The sequence below is a fragment of the Dromaius novaehollandiae genome, chromosome 10, assembly GCF_036370855.1.
Source record: "Dromaius novaehollandiae isolate bDroNov1 chromosome 10, bDroNov1.hap1, whole genome shotgun sequence".
Taxonomy (NCBI): Eukaryota; Metazoa; Chordata; class Aves; order Casuariiformes; family Dromaiidae; genus Dromaius; species Dromaius novaehollandiae.
Window position 1 is genome coordinate 15,357,532 of NC_088107.1, and position 22,486 is coordinate 15,380,017.

A 22,486-nucleotide genomic window follows, 5' to 3' on the forward strand; every position below is an offset into this window, starting at 1 on the left:
AATTTCAGTCCACGTCTTACCTTTCAGATTAATACTTAATCACTCTACTTTAAGGATCCACCTTCATGCTTTTGGAGGCATTATGTGGATTCAAATGTTCAGGGAAATGAGAACGGTCCAAACTTTTGTCTAGCCTTTTATTTAGACCATTACCAGATGATCTGGTAGGCACGGAGTTCTCAAGTAGGCTTTTGAAACAGAGAGCAAATTAGGGAGGGGGCATGGCCACATATATTTAAACTTTAAATATTCTTCTGCTACCTAGTTTAGCAGAGTAGTAAACTGACCAATTTACTGCAGGGTGGGCCAAGCTGAACTGGTACCTGACAATCTCAGAACCACAAAAACAGGAAGTACTTTTATGCTGTCTTTGGACCTGATGTAGAATATGAAGAAAAGAAAGATTGTGACCTGTAATTCGCCACCTGTTGAGGATGCTTTGGCTCTACTTCTGTTGCTGTTGTTTGCCACTCATTTGTCTTGCAGATTTTTAATGAGAAAATATCTGTAAATAGTGAGAAGTGGAAAATTTATATTTTCAAATGATTTTTATCCTATTCTAAAATGTACTCTAAGACTACCACTGGAGTTTGCTACTGCTCCTGAAAATATGTTGGTACAGGAAGTGAAGCACATTTAGATTGTTTTAATTGCTTGGTCACTAAGATAATCTTACTGCAAACTGAATTCAGAGTACTTGATTTTAATGGTCTAATGCCTTTAACCAGAATGTGAGAAAATATAAGCTTTTTCGAAAAATTGTTGCTTAGTTTTCTTTAAATCAATAATCTCTTTGCTTTTCTTTTACAGCTTCATACAGTCTCTTGTCATATGCTATCTTTTGTAAAATGTTTTCCAAAGTATCCTTTCCGTCTGTAGCAGAAGTTCCTAGCCATGCTGGTACGCTACTGGTAGTAGGCCAATTGCTTTTGAAGTGGCATGGGTGTGCATGTGCTGGGTAGTGACAGCCACAGCTCCCAGCTCTGCTCCAGTGTAAACTTTGTTTTAAAATACAGAGTGCATCCCATCGCTCAGACTGCACACAAGAAGGGCTGGGAGTTGCTTCACTCATCATTATCCAGCACAGCTACACTACTGTATACTCACTTACAGTTCAGGATGCCAGAGGGAGCCAGTGCCAGTGGTGTGTGGTAGGGTGTGACTTCCAACTGTAAGGTTGGACTTGGAGCTCAGGTATCTGTGGATATCCATTTGCTCTGAACTCTCAGGAAGCTCAACTATCATGAGCAATGACAGAACAGAGATAATATTCTAAAATACAGCTCAGTAGGATAAATTGTAGCTTCTGGATTGGAAAGCAGATCTTCTGAAAATTTGCTCAGCAGATGCAGAATTGCTTTATAATAATCTTGCTGCTTTTGGAGAGCCTGCACAAAATAATTCAAGAAATAGAGAGAGATGAGGAGTACTAGAAAGAATATAGGCGTTCTTGTCACTTTTGATTTCATCAAAAGTCACCCCACGATTGATCACACTGCATGTAAAGGGCAAGATTTCTGGCAGGGTCAGCAAGGATAGTTCCTTCTCCTTTTTCCAAATATCTTTCTCCAAGTTAGGTTTGTGTTCAAGATAGGAGCCCAGTGCAGCCCTTGGGTAGCTCCATGTGAGTGAGAAGAACCAGCAGAAGACATCTCACTGAACGTAAAATGTAGACCCAAACTATTTTTTCCAGAGTCTGTCATTTTTCTTGTGGGCAACTAGTACAATCTCAGTGGCTTCTCTCATAGCAATGGCTGCTGACCACCCCTTTTGTCTGCCTCTTCTCTCCTCAGCAGAACATATGTTGAAAATACGACTCTAAGTCAGTGGGGTTATTGGTTCCTTCTTTTCTCCAGTTCAGTGTTGCTTATACAATAAGGATCCTTAGACCCACTTGAAGATTTTTGGGAATAATTCTAGGACAACAGTAAAACTATGTGTTAATTATTTTGGGTATCAAATTTTTTAAGAATAGTTCTGTCATCTCTACATACATTTCTCAAAATGCATGTGAAGAATAGGTCACCTGAGATTTCTGTTAACTTTAAAGATTAACTGAAACTGGTGAAAATCACCTGACATCACAATTGTACTTTATACAAAGGTATAGTATAGTAGTATACTATATATAGTATAGAAAACTGTATAGTTTTCCAGGTTATAGGAAACATATGTGACATATGCTGAAGCATTTTCCTAGCAAGTAGATAGCTGCCTGATGTTTTTGTCAGATTCATGTTGTGGTATTTAAAAGCACCCCTGAAAAATACTGGCAATGAATAAAGGTTCTGTAGTATTATCCCTATAAGCTGCATAGCTAGGAATGCTGAGTTCTAGTCCTGGCTGAGGTGACTGATTTGGTGTGTAAACTTGAGCAGCTTCCCTCAATTTTGTAAAATGGAGATAATAGCACTTAATTATCTACCTTCCAGGAATGCTGAGAAAGGTTTGCAAATTACTTTGGACACAAGTGGCATGATACAAGCTTTAAGCATCAATATATATCACCACACCAGAACAAGACTACGTGGTGTGTAAGCCCAGCATGAAAATACTTGAAAGAGAATACAATGTTAGAGAAAGCCTAGGAACTGGGAGTACGAGGCTCACCCAGTCTCTTATTCTTCTTCTCCTATTGCTACTGCTTGCCTCAGCCTTCAGTAGCTGTTCCAGTAGTCTCCCTTACCTGCATAAATATGTGTATGCCTCTATTTCTATGCTGTGTGCATGCAGCACACAGATAAACTGTGGCTTTAACCCCCCTTTTAGTTCAGTCCCATGCCGCAGGAATATCAGTGCTATAGCTTCTCTCCAGGATCTAAATGTTCCAGATCTAGGGAGCTGGAGAGGAGCTATAGGCTGGTGGGAGAACATAAATCTGTTCTCAGATACTCAGCAGGAAGTGGGAGCTAAAACCTTGCCCCTCTTGAAGCCCCAAGCCTGCTCAATGACAGACTTTCCTTTTCTTTAAAAGTAACATTTTCCAGTATGGAGCTGGTTCAGAGTTTAACAAATTTATTAACTAACCTTTACTTAACCTGAACCACAGTGGAACAATTTCAGCCATGGCCAAAGTCAAACCAAAGTAAAACCAAAGGTGACTTGATGTCTCACCTTTCAGTAATAAGTAACCTAAAATGCAAGCTACAGCAAATTTTTGATTTGAACCTTTTTGTCAATAAAGATTAAATGCTTCTCTACTGGAGTACAGATCTCTTGTGGCCTATTATGATGACAACCTCGTGTTTGAATTTAAGTTGTGTTTAATAATTAATGTATTGTTTAATAACAAGATCTCCAAATCATATTTTTATATTCAGAATTAGCTGAGTAGGAAGGAAATGTGAATCTGGTATGTCCAATTTAAAAATACTCTGGCAATTATGTCAGATATGTTTGGATTCTTGTCATGTACGTCTGTACAATTGTCCATGAGAGTGCTTGACATTTACAGCACTGGAGCTGAAAAGAAATTGTGGTGAGAGAATGTGCAGAATCCATCCTGCCTTTAATAACTGCTAATTTGTTTGAATTGTAGGCACTTTTCCTGTCTGTCTTCTAAATATATGTGCCCTGGTGTGCCAGCAGTTATGAGTACGTTGTTGGCCAACATAAATGCTTTCTATGCTCATACTACAGCCACAACTAATGTGTCTGCCTCAGATCGGTTTGCTGCTACTAATTTTGGGGTAAGTAGACTTGCTTTTTAATAGAATACTAGTTTTACTCTCTATTTTCTGATATATGATACAATATTAAATTCAAATTTCAAATTTTAAAAAGCCATTTTAAAGAATGAGAGCTGTTGTTAGCTTTTGAAAATTTTTCCCTGAGTCTTTTCAGTCAATCAGTATAAAGGCTAAAGAACATATTATTATCCTTTTAAACTCCCTATTTAGTGGTGTGTAGGGTATATGGGGTGGAAGACACTAGCATGCATAATAATAAAATCTTGAAGGCCAGCTTTTGTTTTTATTGTGATGGGGCTTGCAAACTACTAATTGCACTGTACTAGCTATAGGTTGCATTTGCTTTCTTGGATTGTGCAGACTTATAAAAGTATCATCAGTAAACTCATATTAACCTAATGGATCAAGCTGTAAATATTTGTAGGTAATAATTTGTATATAATGATGGACCTTTTTTGCTAAGATAACGGATGTTTTGTTCAAGTCCTGTATTTTTGTCTCAGAAACATTGAGCCGAATGCCAGCATGTTGTCATCCTTATTTTTTATCTATTTTTCGTCTGTGGACATGTCTTTCACTGTTCAGTGACAAGCTTGTGAGCTTGCCTCAGAAAGAATAACTGGTCTTTCCTTATGTACTCCAACTTCATTTGACTGATAAAGGCCTATAGAAAACCTACAGATAAATGGAGGCAATGCTTACACCTGACGGCCCTCTGATCTACCCACTTGCCCTGCAGTTACTCTACCTGTAGGGTTTTCCATTATCTTTGCACAGATTATGAACTGTGAGGTCTCCCTTTCATCTTCCAGACTGGCCTTGAGCTCACCCTCTGGTTGACCCAGTGAACCTGGAACTAATCATATTATTGGGAGAACTGCAAAGATGGCCTCTAGCCACCTGGCCTGATCTCTGTGTAGCAAAGAATAGCACAACTGGTGATGTATCTTGCACCAGTGAAGGAAAGAGAGTCCCTGATATAACTGACTGTCTCTCATTGTCATCTGTACCTCTCTGCTTTTTTAGCTTTCTCCATCCTTATCACTTGATGATCACCTGTTGGTGCAATAGGAGCAGTGTCCACAGGAACTATTAGTTTGCATTTCATCCACAACCATCTTTGAGATAAAACTATTTTCTATAAAACTCACCTTGTGTGGCAGTAATACCATAATACCAAAGATTGATTTTTTTATTATTGCCAAATCCTGAGTGTTGTTAGGGTTTGATGCAACTGCTTACCACTATAAAGAATTCTAAATACTCCTAAAGTAGTACTAACCTGAATATATTTTCAGATTTAAGGGATGTCATAACTTTGTAAAATGTTTTCCATTAAATAAGTCATGAATTTTAGGTCCATTCAGTAATTTTTTAGAAAAATATTTATTTTAAATGTCTACGTGTTTTTCTTTTAAGTGTTAATTCTGGTGGAAGTACTTACATATAAATGTGATCAGGACTAGGTCTTTAGTTTGGAGACAGCATGTTCTTGAACTGGAACTTTATCTCTTGCTGCTAGAGTTTTGCTTTGAAAGAGGAATAGTAATGCTGCCCCATTACTATAAAGTAAAAAAGTTTGATGAGATGAAAAGCACTATCAGACTATTTATGATTTAATTACAGTATTACCATGATAGTGGAATATTGCTCTGAACTTACTGAGGTTCTATTTTACAAGCTAATTGATGGTTTATTATGAAATGATTCTATATCTTTGTTGAAATGAGACTACTCTTTCAACATGCATGTCCTATTAGACTTTTGAGTTTGATCCAGCTTTTGAAATTTCAGATTTTCTTACTGGATTTTCTATTCTTTGTTTCCATTTTGCTAACGATCAGAATTACTTTCCTTTATCCTCAGATTGGAGGGAGATTAAGTCCTCTCTCTGATGTTAATGCCAGTTTTCTTTTGACGCAAATTCCAATCCAATTCATAGTTCAACAGATGGATAAAAAGACAGTAGTAAGCCTCACTAATAGAGATTTGGGGCTCTTTTTTCAAAAAATTGACTTACAAGCAAAATATTAGATTATTTTTCTCTCTTGGGTCAGAAGACATTTATTAGTCAATAGCTGCATACCATTCATCAAAAAGAACAGCCAAATTTCAGGTCCTCAGGCTGCAACTGGGACATATTTGGCTGACTGAGTATTTCACTACAGATTTATAACGTGACAAAAAATTCCCTTTTTATTCGTCCCTTCAGGGAACTGTGGCAAGCTAGTGGCTTAGGGTGTCGGTTAGTATTCCACAATGGATAACAGCCAGCGCAGAAAGTACTCTCGTTTCATTTTATTGCATATCTTATTTTGGGAATGGTGTGGATAAAATCACACATTCTGAGAGCTCGCATCTTGCTACTTCTGACAGTCTGCTCCTTTCACATAGACTGGCAAGGATTTCTGCACGTTTTTGTGCAGTGGACTATAGAGTATGTTTTAACATGAAGATTGGTATTTAGAAACTGATTAGTATTGGGAATGGCACAGCTCACCTGGGTATCTCACAGCAAAATGTTTTCATTGCACCTTCATCTATCAAGATAACAAGTTAATCTCCACATTTAAAGGGGAAAATTATGACTACATAGTATTATTTGGCTTATTTTCACAAAGCCACTTTTTCTGGTTTTATTTTCAACCACATACTTTTACATCAAATTGTGCTCCAAATGAACAATGTTTCTTACATCTTAAAGGCAGGAGAAAGTGTTTTTTGTTTTTGTTTTTTTTCTTTTTTTTTCCACGGGTGTAAGCAATTACAAGTCAAATATAAAAATTTAATAAGCTGGTCTTTTTTAATAAGCCATGGTAACATAACACTTTGGACTTTAAACTGAATTGATACCGTTGTTGCATTTTTGGTCAGAGACTTCAAGCAGCATTTTTCAGTTTCTAGATATTTTGAGTTATTTGTTTAAAAATGCATCAGCTATTAAGAAAGGAAAATACTGTATAGGAAAGTCTGCTTCACCTCACTAATGTGTTTTACAGCCACACAATGTTGAATGCATTCCAGGTAAATCACAATATAGAACAGAAAGCAAAATCAAAGTGCTAAAAAATACATTTCCTAGCTTTGAAACACAGATATTTCATACCAGTACTTTTTTATGGAGCACTGGAAAACAATCTATCTTTCAAATTGATGAAGAATGGAAAGCAGGAGATTATATGCTTTCTAAAAAAAAAAAATGTGTGAGCTTTGGTTATACCATCAGTTACAGAAACTTGGCGATTCTTATGCAACATTCTTGTTTTCTTTTTACAGAGGGAAAAGTTTATAAAACTGCTGGATCAGTTGCACAATTCTCTGAGGATTGACTTATCTAAATACAGGGTATGTCCAAAATATTCTACCTAGAGGACAAATCAAATGTGTTTTTCATATAAACATCCATGTGTGCTTTATCTGCTTAAAGGAGTTTGAGAGATTAATCCCTCTTGTGGTGCAGAAGTTGAAAATATCAGGTGCTGACAGGAGATCCCAAATCCTTGGGAACAAGAACTTCAGGATTTAAGCATTTTAACGACAGTTTTCCAGTTTGATGAAATCATTTTCTTTCCACGTGCCAACAGCTAAGAACGGCCAAAAGGATGGCCAGACAGTCAAGAAAAAGAACAGAACTGAAGGACTTTGTTTTACTTAATCCACAACTTAATCAAGTTAATTCATCTGGGAATTACCCTCACTGACTTATATAGTGCAAATCGCAGTTCCTGCTGCATTAATTTTGAGAGGATGACATCTTTGCTAAGGCCTCCATGCTATGATCCGAGGAATTTTGAAAGAGAGTTGTCTCAGTGTTAGGAATTCTAGTTTCATTTCTGTCTTACAGAGGTTCTTTCCACTGAGGTATGCTCCAAGACCAGCTTTTCTGGGAAGAAGCATGCACCGAATACCTGCCATTTGCCATATCATTCTCAACTCCCCCTCCTTCATGAAACTTTTGGATGATCTGCAAATGAATAGGGCTCCATCAGTTTGGGCTCCCTTTCAGCTTCTAGGCTTGGCAGCGTCCAGCTCAAGGATTTCTCTGTTCATCTGGCCTGCTTTATAAAACTGAAAGAGGGAAGGAATGTTTAAAAGAACCCCAAGGCCTCTAAGGTAGTAGAAAGTGCACAGTTTTTATGACCAAAATCTTCATGCAGCAGATATGTTCATTCTAGGTTCTTTGAAATTTAAAAGATGTTATCCAGCTTTTTTTGGAACATGAGGATATTTGGTTGCTGTTTTGTTAGTATGAAGTCATTTAAATAACATCACTTCCCATCAGTCTTCCTGCTAACCTAGAGAAAATAGTAAAATAGCAAAAATTTCATATATGATTCCTTCATTAAGCTTACTACTGAATTTATGCATACAAGTGATTTATGTGCCATGGAGAGAGAATCCACAGATGATTTCCATTAGCCTCATTTTCACAGCATTTTTGTTGTGTTTTTTACTCCATTAATGTGTTAAAAAATCACAGTATTTTAAATTGTTCCTATTACAGTCAAAGACAGTAGGATTATCAGAAGTGCTCCCATTCATGTCAAAGGGATACTTATTACTGGCTTCCTCGTAGGGAGAACTGAGGCAACAGTTGAACATTTTAGTGCTTCCAAGCAGCATCTAGGTTTCCTGGAGGGTTTTTTTCCTAACTGTTTAAGGATCTTGCCTTTAACTCCGCTTTCATATGATTCCTCTCTTCCTGATTCACCAGGATAATTTTCCTGCCAGCAATTCTGAAAGACTTCAAGATCTGAAATCAACTGTAGACCTGCTAACCAGCATCACTTTTTTTCGAATGAAGGTATTGTACTTTATTCACACAAAGACTTTAAAAAAGAAAATGCTGTTGCCATTGATTTTCCAGGAAGTTCATACCCAATTTTATACTCTTAATTATTGCTGTTGAAACTTAGAGATTAAGGAATGCTTTTGCCATTCTGGTTTCTAAATGCAGTTCATCTACTTCAGTTTTAGATTAAATCTCTCAGTTTACTGAAGATCACTGACGTGAAGTTGTCTTATTCAGGCTTTGTATTATCATGGTGGTAAAATAAAGCTGTTCTTGAGAAATAAGCAACTGTCTTTTCCTTTTTTTAATAATTAGTTTTACCACTTCTGAACGCAGCAAGAAATTTGCCTATTTAATTAATTTAATGTCAAGACACGTAAAGCAAAATCGGTTGGACCACTTAGGAACATGTATCATAAAAATAATGTTTTCATAGTAGTGTCATGATATTATGTGTCAAACAGCAAAATACAACATTAGATCATACTACACTTGCTTTAGTCATTCCAGATGTTGGTATCTAGATGGTCAAGATCTGAACTATTTTTAGAATGGAAATAGTACAAATTGGTATTACTGGATGAGAATACAGAAACGCAAACAGGTTTATCACAGTCATTTGTGATTTCAGTGTGTTAGGCACTGTATAATGAAAATAAAAATGATTTATTAAGATGAAGTTCAGAATAACGTATCATATAGTGGAGTAAAAAGCTGAACTTTTTGCTTTAAAAAGTGAGGGGCTATTTGGGCTGACACTCTTATTCAGAGGAAAGCACATAATTATATGGTTTAATGATTTCCTAAAGAGGAAAGCCTAAAGATGCATGTGTGCCTCTTTCATCATATGAACAATTTCATTCCAGTAAAATTTAGTGATGCAATTCATTTGCTTAACTTCAGCATGTGTTTTGATGCACCTTTAAACTAAGGCAGCCTTAAGTCAACATAATATAAATGTTAATTTTATCATTATTATATTTCATCACTTTTTATCCTGTATTAGAGAACTATACTCATTACAATATTTGCATTTATTTCTGTTCCATCTAATTCTGAAATTCTCTCATTTGGTGTTTTTTTTGAAATGTTTTATTAGGTCCTTGAATTGCAGAGCCCACCTCGAGCCAGTACTGTGGTGAAAGATTGTGTAAGAGCCTGTTTGGACTCAACTTACAAATACATTTTCGACAATTGCTATGACCTCTACTCCCAGCTAATGGATCAGGTAAGGTTAATGTGCAATTTGCTCATTGCTTATTCATGAGCAAGCCATTCCTGATTCATTATTGTTAGTTTACAAAAAGTGAATACAAACCATTTTGGTGTTCCTTTATACAAAAGCACTCTGATTATTTTTGCTTTATTTATGCGAAAAGGAGCAACATATAGTAAACAAACTCACAGATGGCTACAAACACTGAAATGATTAACAAGATGAATTTCAAAATGAAAATGTCAACTCATAAATTCATTTTTTCACATTGGAGGAGATAGTAAAATTGTCCAGTGACTGTATGGAAGATGAAATTAGATGGATTATTGTTCATTTAAGAACTATAATTAGCAAATAATTTTTTAAAAAGCAATATTTCTTCTAAAACAATTAAATGGCTTCATCCAGAGATTTGTATAAATTTCACTTCAGTGACTGTAGAAAAGAAAGATTATCATTTGCTGAAAATGGGGTACTGTTTTTCCAGGACTTCAGGTTTATATTTTAACAGCTATGATGCATGGTGGATCCAAGCTTTAGTAGCTGCGTCAACAAAGGTGAAGTGCCTTTGCCACAAAGCGCCCTTGTGCATTTTAGATTAAGAATGTTTATGCTACATGATATGAGACATCAAATTTTATCTGAAAGCACATTTCTCTTGAGTTCAAACTAGGAATACTAGCAGGTGTGTCTCTGCATTCTGGGGGAGCCAGTACATACTATATTCAACTTTTCTGAAATAAGAATAACACTTTGCTTTTATTTCATTCCCATTATGAGGAAACTCATCTCTAGCTCTCAAGCTTTGAACACAAGAATCTCTCACTACCACTTATAGGCAGAACTTTTCTTCTAGAAAATCAGTTGAGCGTTTTGAGCTGTAGTAAGGACTGTCTGATAAACACAAAATTCAGAAACCTTAAGCCATCATGTATGCAGCAGTGGCATCAACCCACACTGAATAAGAAAGTTCTGAATGATGATTTGTCAGTTTTGTATTGTTTTTTTGCTGTTGGATAACAGGAAGTTCTTAAATGATTTGAATTCCTGTTAAGGTGCCTGAAATTGATATTTGCTCCAGCCACCTTGTCACCACTGAAAAAAATACATATTATGTGGGTACGATATGTGAACAATAAATGATGCATTCATTACCTTTGTAAAAAGGTACAATTTGTTACACAGGTGCTTTGACTGTTTTGTCTTTATTTCCGTGAAATTACATTAGTGAGTGGACAGAATAATCCTGAAAGGAATTTCTGGGGGAAAAAAAATTATACTAGAGTCCTACATAATGAATAAATAAAAAGAGCTCTTTAGTGTCAGAACTTAGATGTAACTATCCTGTCATAATGCAAGGCCTAAGCATGAGAGGGAAAGATGTCTGTGCAGTAATCTGGTCCTTGTACTCCATGAGATATTCATTGTGCATTCTTTCACTCAGTGCATATACGTGTATTTATTCTCTCGTAGTTTAAAACGCACAGTCCCATAGCAGTTTGAGTAAGTATGAGAAAAAGCTGTTTAAGTTCATGATTTTTTTCATACAATTACCAAATCCAAGATCCAGCTGAGGACAGAATACATCTCTAAAGAAGCATAATTGCAGGTCTAAAAAGTGACAGTCCCCTTCTCAGGAGTACTTTACTGGCTGTAGATTGCTGTCATATTTTGTATTCTACATACAATACCTGTGCGAACAGGTATTATACCTAAGAGAGAAGCTGGAACCTGAGGAGCTTTCAAAAATCACAGAAAGGCAAAAATATCAGTATAACACATCAGGGTAGTGCACTCACAGCACAACATAGTGGCCAGATAATAATAGCTCCACTTTGTAAAAAAAGTCATGATTTCAACATTTGTTTTCTTTTCTCATCAGAGGAAAAGTGAGGCCTCTGGAAATTTTTCAGAAAAAAAAGCCATGAATGGTACCTAACTTCGATTCAGCATTTCACTGGAAGCTACACTTAATAAACCTTTGTAGAGGACCTTTCCATTGATACTGATAAATACTTACAGAAAGTGATTGTTTTAACAGTTTCTTAAAACCAGTGATTAGTTCTAGAGAACACTAGGCCTTTCTCATACCTCATATAAAGGACTGCTCGCATAGTGGCTCTCAAACTTTTTCTGGCTGGGTCACACTTGAGAAGACTACAGCATTGCAGTCATGGCTGGATCCACCTCTGTGCGACTTTGGAGATTATTTCATATTTTGCATATGCTCCTGTGGTGTTCATCAGCATATTTATTAGTAGATATAATTTGCTATGGGTATGCAGTAAATGCTAGATCCACAGCACAGAACAGTTGTGTTGCAATAGAATGTCTAATTATTTGTCTTTCTAGGAATTGTAGTTACTTAAATTACTCCACTTCTTGTATAATGTAAATGTATTTTCTATGTACTTCCTTCTTTTACTGAACCACTTAAGAATTACTGATGTAAACAAATTAGTCCTTTACTCTACTTCTTGGCAGACGCTTTGGACAAGTTCCTGTTTGTGCCCTCACTGTTATTTCTTTAAGAAACTGCCAACTCACTTAAAACCCTTTTCCCCCTTTAGCTGGGGTGCCACTTGCTTTTACTACCAGGTCTTTAAGTTTATTGAAATTAGGCTCTTAAGGTACATTGTTACATTGTTCTTTCTTTTCCCCAGGCATTTTTAGGAAAGCAATTTAGGTAAAAATGACAAACCTTTCCATTCCTAGGCAACTTTCCACCGTGGCTAATACTAAAGCTGCAGGAGCTCCTCCTCCAGTTGTTTTTTACCTCTGGTATCAAAACCTTGCCAACTACACAGTCCAAGAGTTTGCTGGAAAGTTTGGCTTGGAATATGGAATATCACTGTGCAACATTATATAGATGGTGTGTGAAAGTCAAAACAGTGAAACTCTGAATCCGGGGCTTCTATTTTGTCCTTGAGAATACTGTGTGCAGGAAGGGAAGGTCAGTGTCAGTACTTAAGCAGTCTCTTCCTTCTCCTGCAGCTTATATTCTTTGAAACTCTTGTACGAAATCAGACACCAGTAATGTGAGATAGGAATTAGTTTCACTGTAGATGAAACTTCATTTTGTGTGATTCAGGATGAGTTTGGAAGGTAATTGAGAGATGAGAATTAGCAAATACACCACACCATTTACATGTGGATCTTTCCACATGTATACTGTGGCTCTTAATCTCTGCCCAGTTCTGTGTTTGTTACTCTTATTCTCCTTTTTCATCATACTTATGGTTGATGAATAATCTGCAGAAGCAAATGTTCCACCAGAATTGCTTGGATATTTTTGTACTGAGATAACTTATTTTATTTTCTTCAGAAGAAAAATGAACGAGAGTTAGGAGGGGACAGAGTGGGCTGTGTTAAGAAGGTCTAGGAATGGTAGGCGAGGATATTTTGACACTTCTGAAACTAACCTGAAATAGCTACAGGTAACAAAGCATGAGTTATCATTAGCTTTAACTTTGGGAAGGTGGATGGATGTGTAGAGCTACCCACTTCCCCGCATGCGTTTTCATTGCTCATTATACTTCTCAAATCTCATCTCTCTTCTCTCTGAGATGCCATTTTCTGTCCTCTTATGTTAATAGGTTTCTAGTTTTAAACTGTAGCATTATTTTTGAAGTATCGTTGTCCCTTATCTTTCAAAGGAAATCTGTCCTTTGTTTGCTTGTTGACCTTGATTGAGAATGCGTTTGGTTTGAGAGCATTGGACTGTTAAATCTGAGTATAAGGAGGGGTGATTACTGGTTTAATTTTATCCAATGCTCTTTTACTCAAATGACTGCCGATAACATGATGCTCACTTCCCCAGGTAGCTTTTACCCGAAACTAATCAAGAAACACTCCGAGTGCTCATATACATGTTTATTCTCTAACAGATTATTTTGCAAACTGAGTAGCGGTATGAATTGGTAGAAAGAGCAGTTGCATACATTTGCTATCATATACATTTCTGTTTTCTTGCTAACGTTTACTCTGCAGTAATTTGGTCTTTTCTGTTAGATATAGTATGAGCTTCTGGTATAAGTCTGCAGAGTTTATCAGCAGATGCTAGCCATTTTAGTAAACAGTTAAAAGTGGAATATGAATCAAAACTCATTTTGGTAATCTCACTTATGCATAGCATTATGGTACCTACACAGGCTTATTTGTATTTAAAAATCTTCACTTATTCTTTCTGTGTATTGGAAAAGTAGATTAGCCTGTCTATGCTCATAGAGGGCTTAAAAATGAAGGGATGTTGTAGTCTTTCTGTTCTGGGAGAGAGTGTAAAACAAGTTTAAAATGACATCTGTCTCCAAATTATTTTTTCAGAGCAGAAGGATGGGCAAGGTGTCATTACATTATTTATCTATTACACAGTTATTTTCAAGTCCTTATACTTATGGTAGGGCAATGCGAAGTCCCAAAATAAAAAGTTCCATGAATATCAGTCAGCTGGAAAATTGAAATAACTGCAGCTTCACTGTATTTACTCATCTCTTCTGTTCTCTTTCAGCCAGTATACCAGCAGATAAGTTTGTATACAGGAATTTTAACCAAACAAACCAAATGTTTACAAACTATAGATTTATGAGCACTAGCAAATACAAAAAAAAAAAAATTAGTGAAAATTTGCAGAAGGCAAACTCTAAAATTAATGTAAATAGACCATAATCAAAATAACTCATCACTAATGGTAATCAAGCAACAATCAAATATAATCTTAATAACTGATAGGAAAAGTTTCTGTTTCACAGCTAGTGGGAGGCAGTTCTCAGGAATCTAATTTAATGAATCTAATTTAATGAATCTAACTTTAATAGAGAGATGAGTAAGATCTTTCAAATTACTACCTAAATTCTGCATCAGCTCTAGGGTTGCACAAAGAGGCTGCCTTCTGCATTCTCCTCTTTTACTCTACTACCAATCTATTTGCACTTGCATTTACCCTCAGGAACAGTATACGGTTTGTTAGAATCTGTTGCTCTGGAAGTTTTCCAATGAATCCAGGTGTGCTGCAGATTGGTTTATGTGGTATCACAGTTATAATAATGAAGCAGTAACCAATATTATAGTGAACATTTCATTAGCTTTATGCCCAAACCTCTTAGTAAGGTGACCCCAGATCCAACTCTTAGGCCTTCTTTATTAACCATTCACTTACATCTGCTTGCCTCCCCATCAGAGGAGGCCACCTCCTCTTGGGGAGAGGAAAGGAAACTGAGTTCATCACTGCACGATGGTGCAGCATAGGAAGTTCACATTCTCACTGCACAGCTGAGGTTTAGGTTGTGAGGAGTGAGAGCTGAAGCAGATGAACCCCAAAGCAACAAGAAATGGTTCATACACGTGCCACCACTTGCTCCCACACAGGGGAAAGGTTGGCAGCTCTTGCCGTGTTTAGGCCCAGTGCTGGCTCAGGGCTTTACCATGGTAAAGCTGCCTGAATCATATTGTGGGTGATGTTATGAAAAAGTGCAATCTAGACAGTCTGCTTCAACATTAGTGTTTTCGTCTGGCCAGACTTGATAGGTTCCTGCATATTATATATGCTATCTGTGTGTGTAACTCATGTTACCTTCTTCTGCATTTGCATCTGTCTACAACCTAAAGTTTTCTGAAGTTGCCTGCCACAGTATTTCTAGAAGATGTGCTTAATGTCTGAACGTGTGTAATTCTCTGATTTGGGGTGAAAATAGAGCAAGGCACAATGGAAGTGAGTGCCTTCAAAATTGCATAGGAAGCAGGAGATGGGAGGGTTGATCAATGTAAGAAGAGTGAGGAGAAAATCATAAAATATCCTCTGCAGTCCCTTCTTTCTCTTTTTTTATTGCAGTCCACCAGAAAGACAATCACAGTTAGAAAGTAAATACCTTGCCACTACATATCACCCCGAGTGGGTGGCAATAATTCCTGGGGTGAAGCATGGTAAATGCTAACAGAATGCAGCAGCGGTATAGCTTTTGAAGCGATAAGGTTGGCAGGTGATTGTTTACAACATATACCACATTCAAAAAATATGAAACAGGGAATAAAGCTGTGCAGTAGTGAAAGCTGTTCATCTCAGGGAGTCCTGTTTTTCAGGCATGGAAATTTTGATGCCAAATAGTATTTGTTATGAGGAACTTTACTATGTTTCCAAATTGCTTTAGATCCACTGAAAAGCTTCTAACTTTTCTTCAGAGCTAGCATGCAAAGGGAGCTTCCAGACCTCTCCTTATGTTGTAGCATTGTGTATGATGGGCAGCATATTAGCTACAGTAATAGAAAAATCTTTGATAAAAACATTAGAACACTAGAATATATTTTTTCTGTGAATTTTAGAAGTGAGTTCTGAGACTCCTCTACCAGGAAAAGACCAGTTCTTACAGATAAAATTGCTTGGCAGAAGCTTGTCCAAGATGACTAGTTTGAAAGTCAAGTCAATTCAGTGGCAGCAGAGATCAGGTAAAAGAGAAAGGAGCAAAAGCGGTACAACTTCAACCTTGCAGTTAGGAAGGGCAGTAGTATTATTATCAGAAGAGATGAACAAGTAATCTTGTTTGTTATCTGAAGCCTTATACTCTTCAAGTACGAGCATGAGAATGGCCACACCAGGTCAGACAAAAGATTCATCTGGTCCCATATCCTGTCTCTTACTGTGACCAAAAGTAGATGCATTGGGAAACTGAGTATAACAGCAGATGGAAATAGGTGGAAAGGCTCATTCTGTCATACTAATGTCATAGCTTAATGTTTTATTCTGTTTCTGCTCCAGTGTACTCATGAAGAAGAGAAATGCTAATAATTTCAAAATGGAGTTCAGTGTGTTTGATTTAGAAATAACAAAACCATGGCCCATCCTGAGATGTCGTCAATTCCCATTGAATTTACTCCATAAATATCCTCATCTAAACCAACAGAACTACTGATAGGTCTGGGGGATGGGGAGGGGTATTATTACTTAGCCTTCCACAGCAAGGGTGTTTATGTGAACTAAGCAATAATTTTCTTTCTGTTGTTAGCTCATTAATCCCTATTTTCAGTTGGTACTGAGGAGTGATACGTGATATTTGGTTTCTCTTTCAAATATGAAAACAATTTAGGATACTAAGCAATAGCATTACTCAGGTTCACAAATAAAAGGAGATACTGGTTCAGCGAAATTCCTCACACATTTTGGATGCATTTTTGAGTGATTGTAAATGGTTTCTAAATAGATGATAGAAGGCTCAATTTCCATTCTTTATGTGCACATACATGCATACTTTGATATATATATTTATATATGTATATAGATAAAAACAAATAGGCGTGTGGGGGGGTGTGTGTGGGGGTGTATATATAAAATGTAATATTCATGTATAAAGGTCTAAATGTTATACCTACAATGCATATCATGTATACTCCAATCATTCTTAGCCTCTCCCAAATAAATTAATATCAACTAGCAGTTTAAAAACACTAAAGTACCACTAAAAGTAATATTTCATTGTCTGTGGCTTCTGGTCTATGTGATTGCATTATGTGGCTTTGCAGTAATCAGGGCTACTGCCCTGGCTTCCATTCAGCTTCCATTCCACCATTCTTTATATAGAAAATATGATTTTCTGAAATTTAGTGGGAAACCTGCACTCCTTCCTGTCATTGATATTTGGTCACCCCTGTGGTGGAACTACTCACACAAATGATTTCTGAAAGCCCTCTGATTTCTAATCTGCCCTTTTACTTTTTTAAAGCCTTGTGTCTGCCTGGAGGCTTTTGTGTAAAGATTGTACAAAATCTCTCTGACTGTTTGGATTTTAAATTGAAAAACTAATTTTAACCTCTCTTTCATAAAATAAAAGGTGTTCAGTAAAACTAGCCAAAGCTTGAGACTTTCCTCAGACATGGTCTTCTTGCAGATTACTTTCTGAAATCATGGAGTTGTATTTACCAAAGTTGCGCCCAGACAGATGGTGTGTATTGATGGCACAGTATAAAGAAATAAAAATAGAACAATCCTACATCCTAACAGAATGTTTGTGTCCCACCGTTCTTTGAGGAGACATGTCACCTACTAGTGCTGTGGTGCTTAAATGTCACAGTTTAGCCTTTGTCAGAGGGATGCTTTAATTTAAATGGATAAGAATTTATCTACTGTTATTTTATTTGTCCTGCAACAGACATTTTGTCCAACAAACTGGTAAAATCAGTGATTGGAGAAGTTGAAAGCTCTGTGTTCCTGAATCCAGCCTTTGCAGATTTGTCTCAGGATATTGGAGCTGTGGATTTTAATTCTGCTTTACACTGTGCCCGAAATAACTTTCCTAGCACACAGCCAGTTCTCTAAGTGCAAAATACGTACACTTGTCAAGAGTTCAGCCTTTCTTTTCCCGTAAACTCACAAAGAACTCCATGTTTTTATGTTTTTATCTAAAAGAATATGAAAATTCCAGCAGTTAGTTTTGGTATCTGATTGTCACATTGTTAACGTGGTCTATCGTTTGGATATATACTCAGTTGAGGTGGAAATTAATAGGAAAAGGAAATTGAGAAAACATGAGTAAAGAATTTATGCTGATACATATTATATGAAAAATAGCTCTTACTCACTTCCTCTTTCTGATTTTGAGGTTGCCAGTGGTAGTAGATAAATCTATTCTAGGGCAAAAGAGAGACAATTATGATCACCTAGTTTCACTCTTGCATTAAAAAAGTTATAGAATCAGCAGTATTCCCTCTGCCAAGTTTGCAAGTCTGAAGTTTGCAGAAGTGAATAATATGAATTTAATTTAATCAGAATGACTTCTGATTAAAAATAGTTTTCTTACAAGATGTTTGTGATGATCTAGTTTTCCACAGGAATTACAATGCTCTCAATACAACCAAATATCGAATAGTACAATATATATTAGAAATGATTTTAAGAAATATTCACTATGTTACCTCTCAGCCGAATTCCTAAAAAGACCAAAAATGAGTTAACACATCTTTGCCCCAGGCAAGCACATGCAACTTACTGTAGCTCCACAAATTAGGGTGAGTGTATATAAACCTATACTGTCATGTCTTGATGGTGAGACATCATCTGGCATTATTTGTTTTATGTTTGGCTTACCAGCAGATTAGGGATATCATTGTATCTGCCTTCGGCCAGTTGGTTATCGAGCTCTTAAGTGTAGGATCTATTTTAGTTTCTTCGTATGCCATTTCTCCGTTCTGTGCATGCAGACAGCCTTGCCATCCCAAGTAACACTACCAGGCTTCAAGTTACTGTATGTAGTCTTTCTTAATGACTACTCTAAAGGAAAGCAGTTCTGCAATTGGCGAACTTTGATTTGTGTCAATACCTCCTCAGAGCTCTCTTTTTTGGTTAGTATAAGAGCAATCTGTGATTTTAGTTTGTTCAGGGAATTATGTATCCAACAAAAATTAAAGATGGGCAACTTCAGAAAATCATTCTTTTAAGAAGTCATTAACAGTGTATCTGCTGACTGGTCATTTTGTCTTCCTGATATATCTGAGAATTTATGTTTCTCTTGACCTCTTTCAATGTATTTTTTTTAATCTCATTATCAATATTATCCTCTAAAATGAAAAGCAGTATTCACTGGCTCGTATACCATGTCATTGTGTACATGCGAATGTGGTCGTATCAGGGTATACTGGGTATTTGGTTCACATTTTCATACTAGCAGCTTTTTTTCCAATGGGTGTTAATTGTGTGCGCATAGAAAGTTATCATTATCGAGACAGGTTTTTGTTTTTCACTTAATAGACCATACAGTTAACCATGTTTATACTCCAGTAGATTTTGTGTGTGTAGATTTATGTAAGCATATGCATTTCATTTTCTTAAGGAAGTGTTAAAACATAAGTATAATTGTGTGATTCTTTCCTCCCACTCACTTTTCTGCACTGTAAAACAGTTTACTATGCCTTTCAGCTGTGCCAATAGAAATAGTTTGAGCCAAACAAATTGTATCACTGAAATCTTTTTGATTTGAAAATAACTCAGTATCTTAAGGTGATTTTTATTCAAAGATGGAGCTTAGTTTTCCAGCTGATGAAATCGGTCAATGTAATTAAAATTTCAACATCATTTTACCTCATTAGAACATCTTTGTGAAGGTGTCTGTTGCCAGAGACCACATAAAACAAAGAATAATGCCAGCAATGGTAGAATTAATGCAAAAACAACCTGAATGATTCTGACAATTTCCAATTTGTTTGTTAGATTTTAAGATACAGAATGGAAATTACAACTGCATACAGGCTGAGTATGCATTCTCATTTCAGAGCATAAAACTATTTTTTAATGTAAGATTATTTTAAAAATCCTTATTTTTTGGAATTTTGCAAAGATCATCTTGATTTTAAAAAGATTTCTGTAATAGGCAGTCTTTGTGGAAAGCACCTCCTTGTGTTGCTCTTACTTTATAGACTAAATATTATATGCTATCTATATTAAAGAATATAATTTCACATTCTGTTACATTCATGCTCAAAACTTTGAAAAGCTATCTCTGCCAGATACAGGTTTTTCCTCTGAAATTTAGCTCATGGAAAAGATTTTGGACTGCACTTAGTAAATGTAAACTGACTATTTTCTACAATTGCATTTCACTTGATTTGGATGAAACACGCACTAGCTGCTGAGGAAAAACGATGTTAAGAATAAATCTTCTTTGTTGAAACCAAGTCTTTTAATAAAAGCGTAATATACACCAAGGAAAGCCCTTGTGAGTGATGCTAATGCTCAAATATTCCTTTCTGTTTTGAAAAGCTCTCGTTTGCATGGTGATTGTAAATTGTCTGTGATATTAGTCACACCATCTGTTATAGCTTCTTTTGAGCCTGACCTTTATTTCAGGCACATTAGACATTGAAGCTGTAGCATTTGTAGTTCAACTGAGTATGCAACAGAGTGATTAATGATAGTTTTCTAAAATACTCCGCAGTGACCACAAAACAGTTTCAATCAAGTGTTGTTGAATTTCCCTTTCTGGTTTTCTAAACTCTATTAATAGATAAAAGTTAATTGAGGGTAAGATGACATGTAATTAATTCATTATGAGAATAACATAGGACTGTTTGAAAAGATACAGCATCATTCAAGTGGTCATATTTGGACTAAAAATAAGTGCATAGTAAATATGTTTAAACTTCCAGGGCAATAAGCATGCTTTTTTTCCCTGACTTGAGTCAGCTACCAGTCTAGGGAAAAAAAACAGTCTCTTCCTCTCTGTCAGTTGTGTGGGAGAGACCTAGCATGTGCAGACATGCATGTGCATAGCGTAAATTGTGCATGTGTGTGTGTGTCCATGCAGACCTACAAATTCTTATTTTTACATGTGCTTCTCTGCCACAGAGTTGTTATTTATTAGACTTTGATAGGAATCTGATCCTTCTGTTAAGCCACGAACTAAAAGGTATTTTTGTTTTGGAGACTACAGACTATGAATTCATAAATCCAAACTGTAGAGACAAAATCTGGTTCGAAGTGTACATTTTAGATTAAAAATTACAAAATTGTCAACAAAAGTTTTTAAGTGATGAATATTAATATGTACTTGTAACTATATAGAAATGCTCAAAATGCAGGTTTTCAGTCAAGGAGACTGTAAAACACTGCATTCCTTACCAAATTTTAATTACTGACAAGAGAGTCATGTTGGTAATCCACCTGGTACCTCAGTGTCTCATACGTGGTTCTTTGTGAATCTTTTTTATTACAAAAATGTAAGGGGGCTCCTCAGGTTCTATGCTGAGGATGTGAAATTGATTGCAGTCCTTTTTATTTACTAAGAGTATACAAAATCCCATTTCCCTGAATACAAAAGGAATCAGATAACAAATTGTGGTTTTGCTCACAGCTTTAAAATCCTTTGAAAGGCAATACCTTCACCAGCCTCGCTTTTGTATATTCCAAGGTCCCTTTTCCCATAACTTCTATCTCTGCGGGAATTTCTTGGTTTTGTTTTTTTTCTCTGACTGTGTACTGTTTTCCCTTGCCTCTCTTAAGCACACACAGTGCAGTTCTGCCAATCAGTCCATCAGTCCCTGGAAAATCTCTGGGCAGAATACTTTGGGCAATAGCCTTTGTTGTTTTGGTTATTACAAAATAAAGGGAAATTTAACTGCTTCTTCATTTGGTCTAAACAGCAGAGCAGCTGTTAGGCCCACTAACTACACTGCAGTTTAATCCAATACAAAGTAAGAAATATTCCTTACCTTTCTACCCATATTCAGTTTCAGCGCAACAAATAGTTTAAGAATGTATATAATTAAAGTGTGGACATGGACTAAAAGTCAAGTCTGTTCTTTGCTGACCTGGGTGTCTTTGTACTGTATCTTTGTGATATATCTCCACAGCCAGTAATGGACTATCATACATTCACTCTGAGTTGGATAGACTTGAGACAGTTTTTGTGCAAAATTTCTGAAGACTCTTAATGCATTACTGTTCCCAACTAAGTAATAATCCATAGATGGAAATCACGTAATGAGAATATTTTCTCTAATTTCTCTAATCTAAAATATATTACATTCTGTTTTAACAGGGTAAGAAGCAAGAAGTTCCTCGAGAAGAACAGGGGCCAACAACAAAGAATTTGGATTTTTGGGCACAGCTCATTACTCTGATGGTCACCATCATTGATGAAGAAAAAACAGCATATACACCTGTCTTGAACCAGTAAGTAGTTACTTACCTCTTAAAAAACTGAGAATCATGGATTTGTTAAAACAAGGATAGGAAATACGCTAGAGTCAGTAATTTTGCTTTAAATGTAATCTATCTGTTTTTTAAAATATAGAATACAGAAGTGACATAGT

General features: G+C 36.3%; 1 protein-coding gene across 4 annotated transcripts in view; it reads left to right on the plus strand.

Moving 5' to 3' along the window:
* The window catches only part of UNC13C (unc-13 homolog C), a 221,193-nt gene that overhangs the window by 103,773 nt on the left and 94,934 nt on the right, over nucleotides 1-22,486 (plus strand). For all 4 annotated transcript variants that reach the window (XM_064517384.1, XM_064517386.1, XM_064517387.1 and 1 more), the window contains 5 exons: nucleotides 3,539-3,689; nucleotides 6,966-7,034; nucleotides 8,404-8,493; nucleotides 9,581-9,709; nucleotides 22,213-22,346. In XM_064517384.1, the coding sequence (XP_064373454.1) occupies nucleotides 3,539-3,689; nucleotides 6,966-7,034; nucleotides 8,404-8,493; nucleotides 9,581-9,709; nucleotides 22,213-22,346 (573 nt within the window). The remainder of the gene's footprint in view (nucleotides 1-3,538; nucleotides 3,690-6,965; nucleotides 7,035-8,403; nucleotides 8,494-9,580; nucleotides 9,710-22,212; nucleotides 22,347-22,486) is intronic.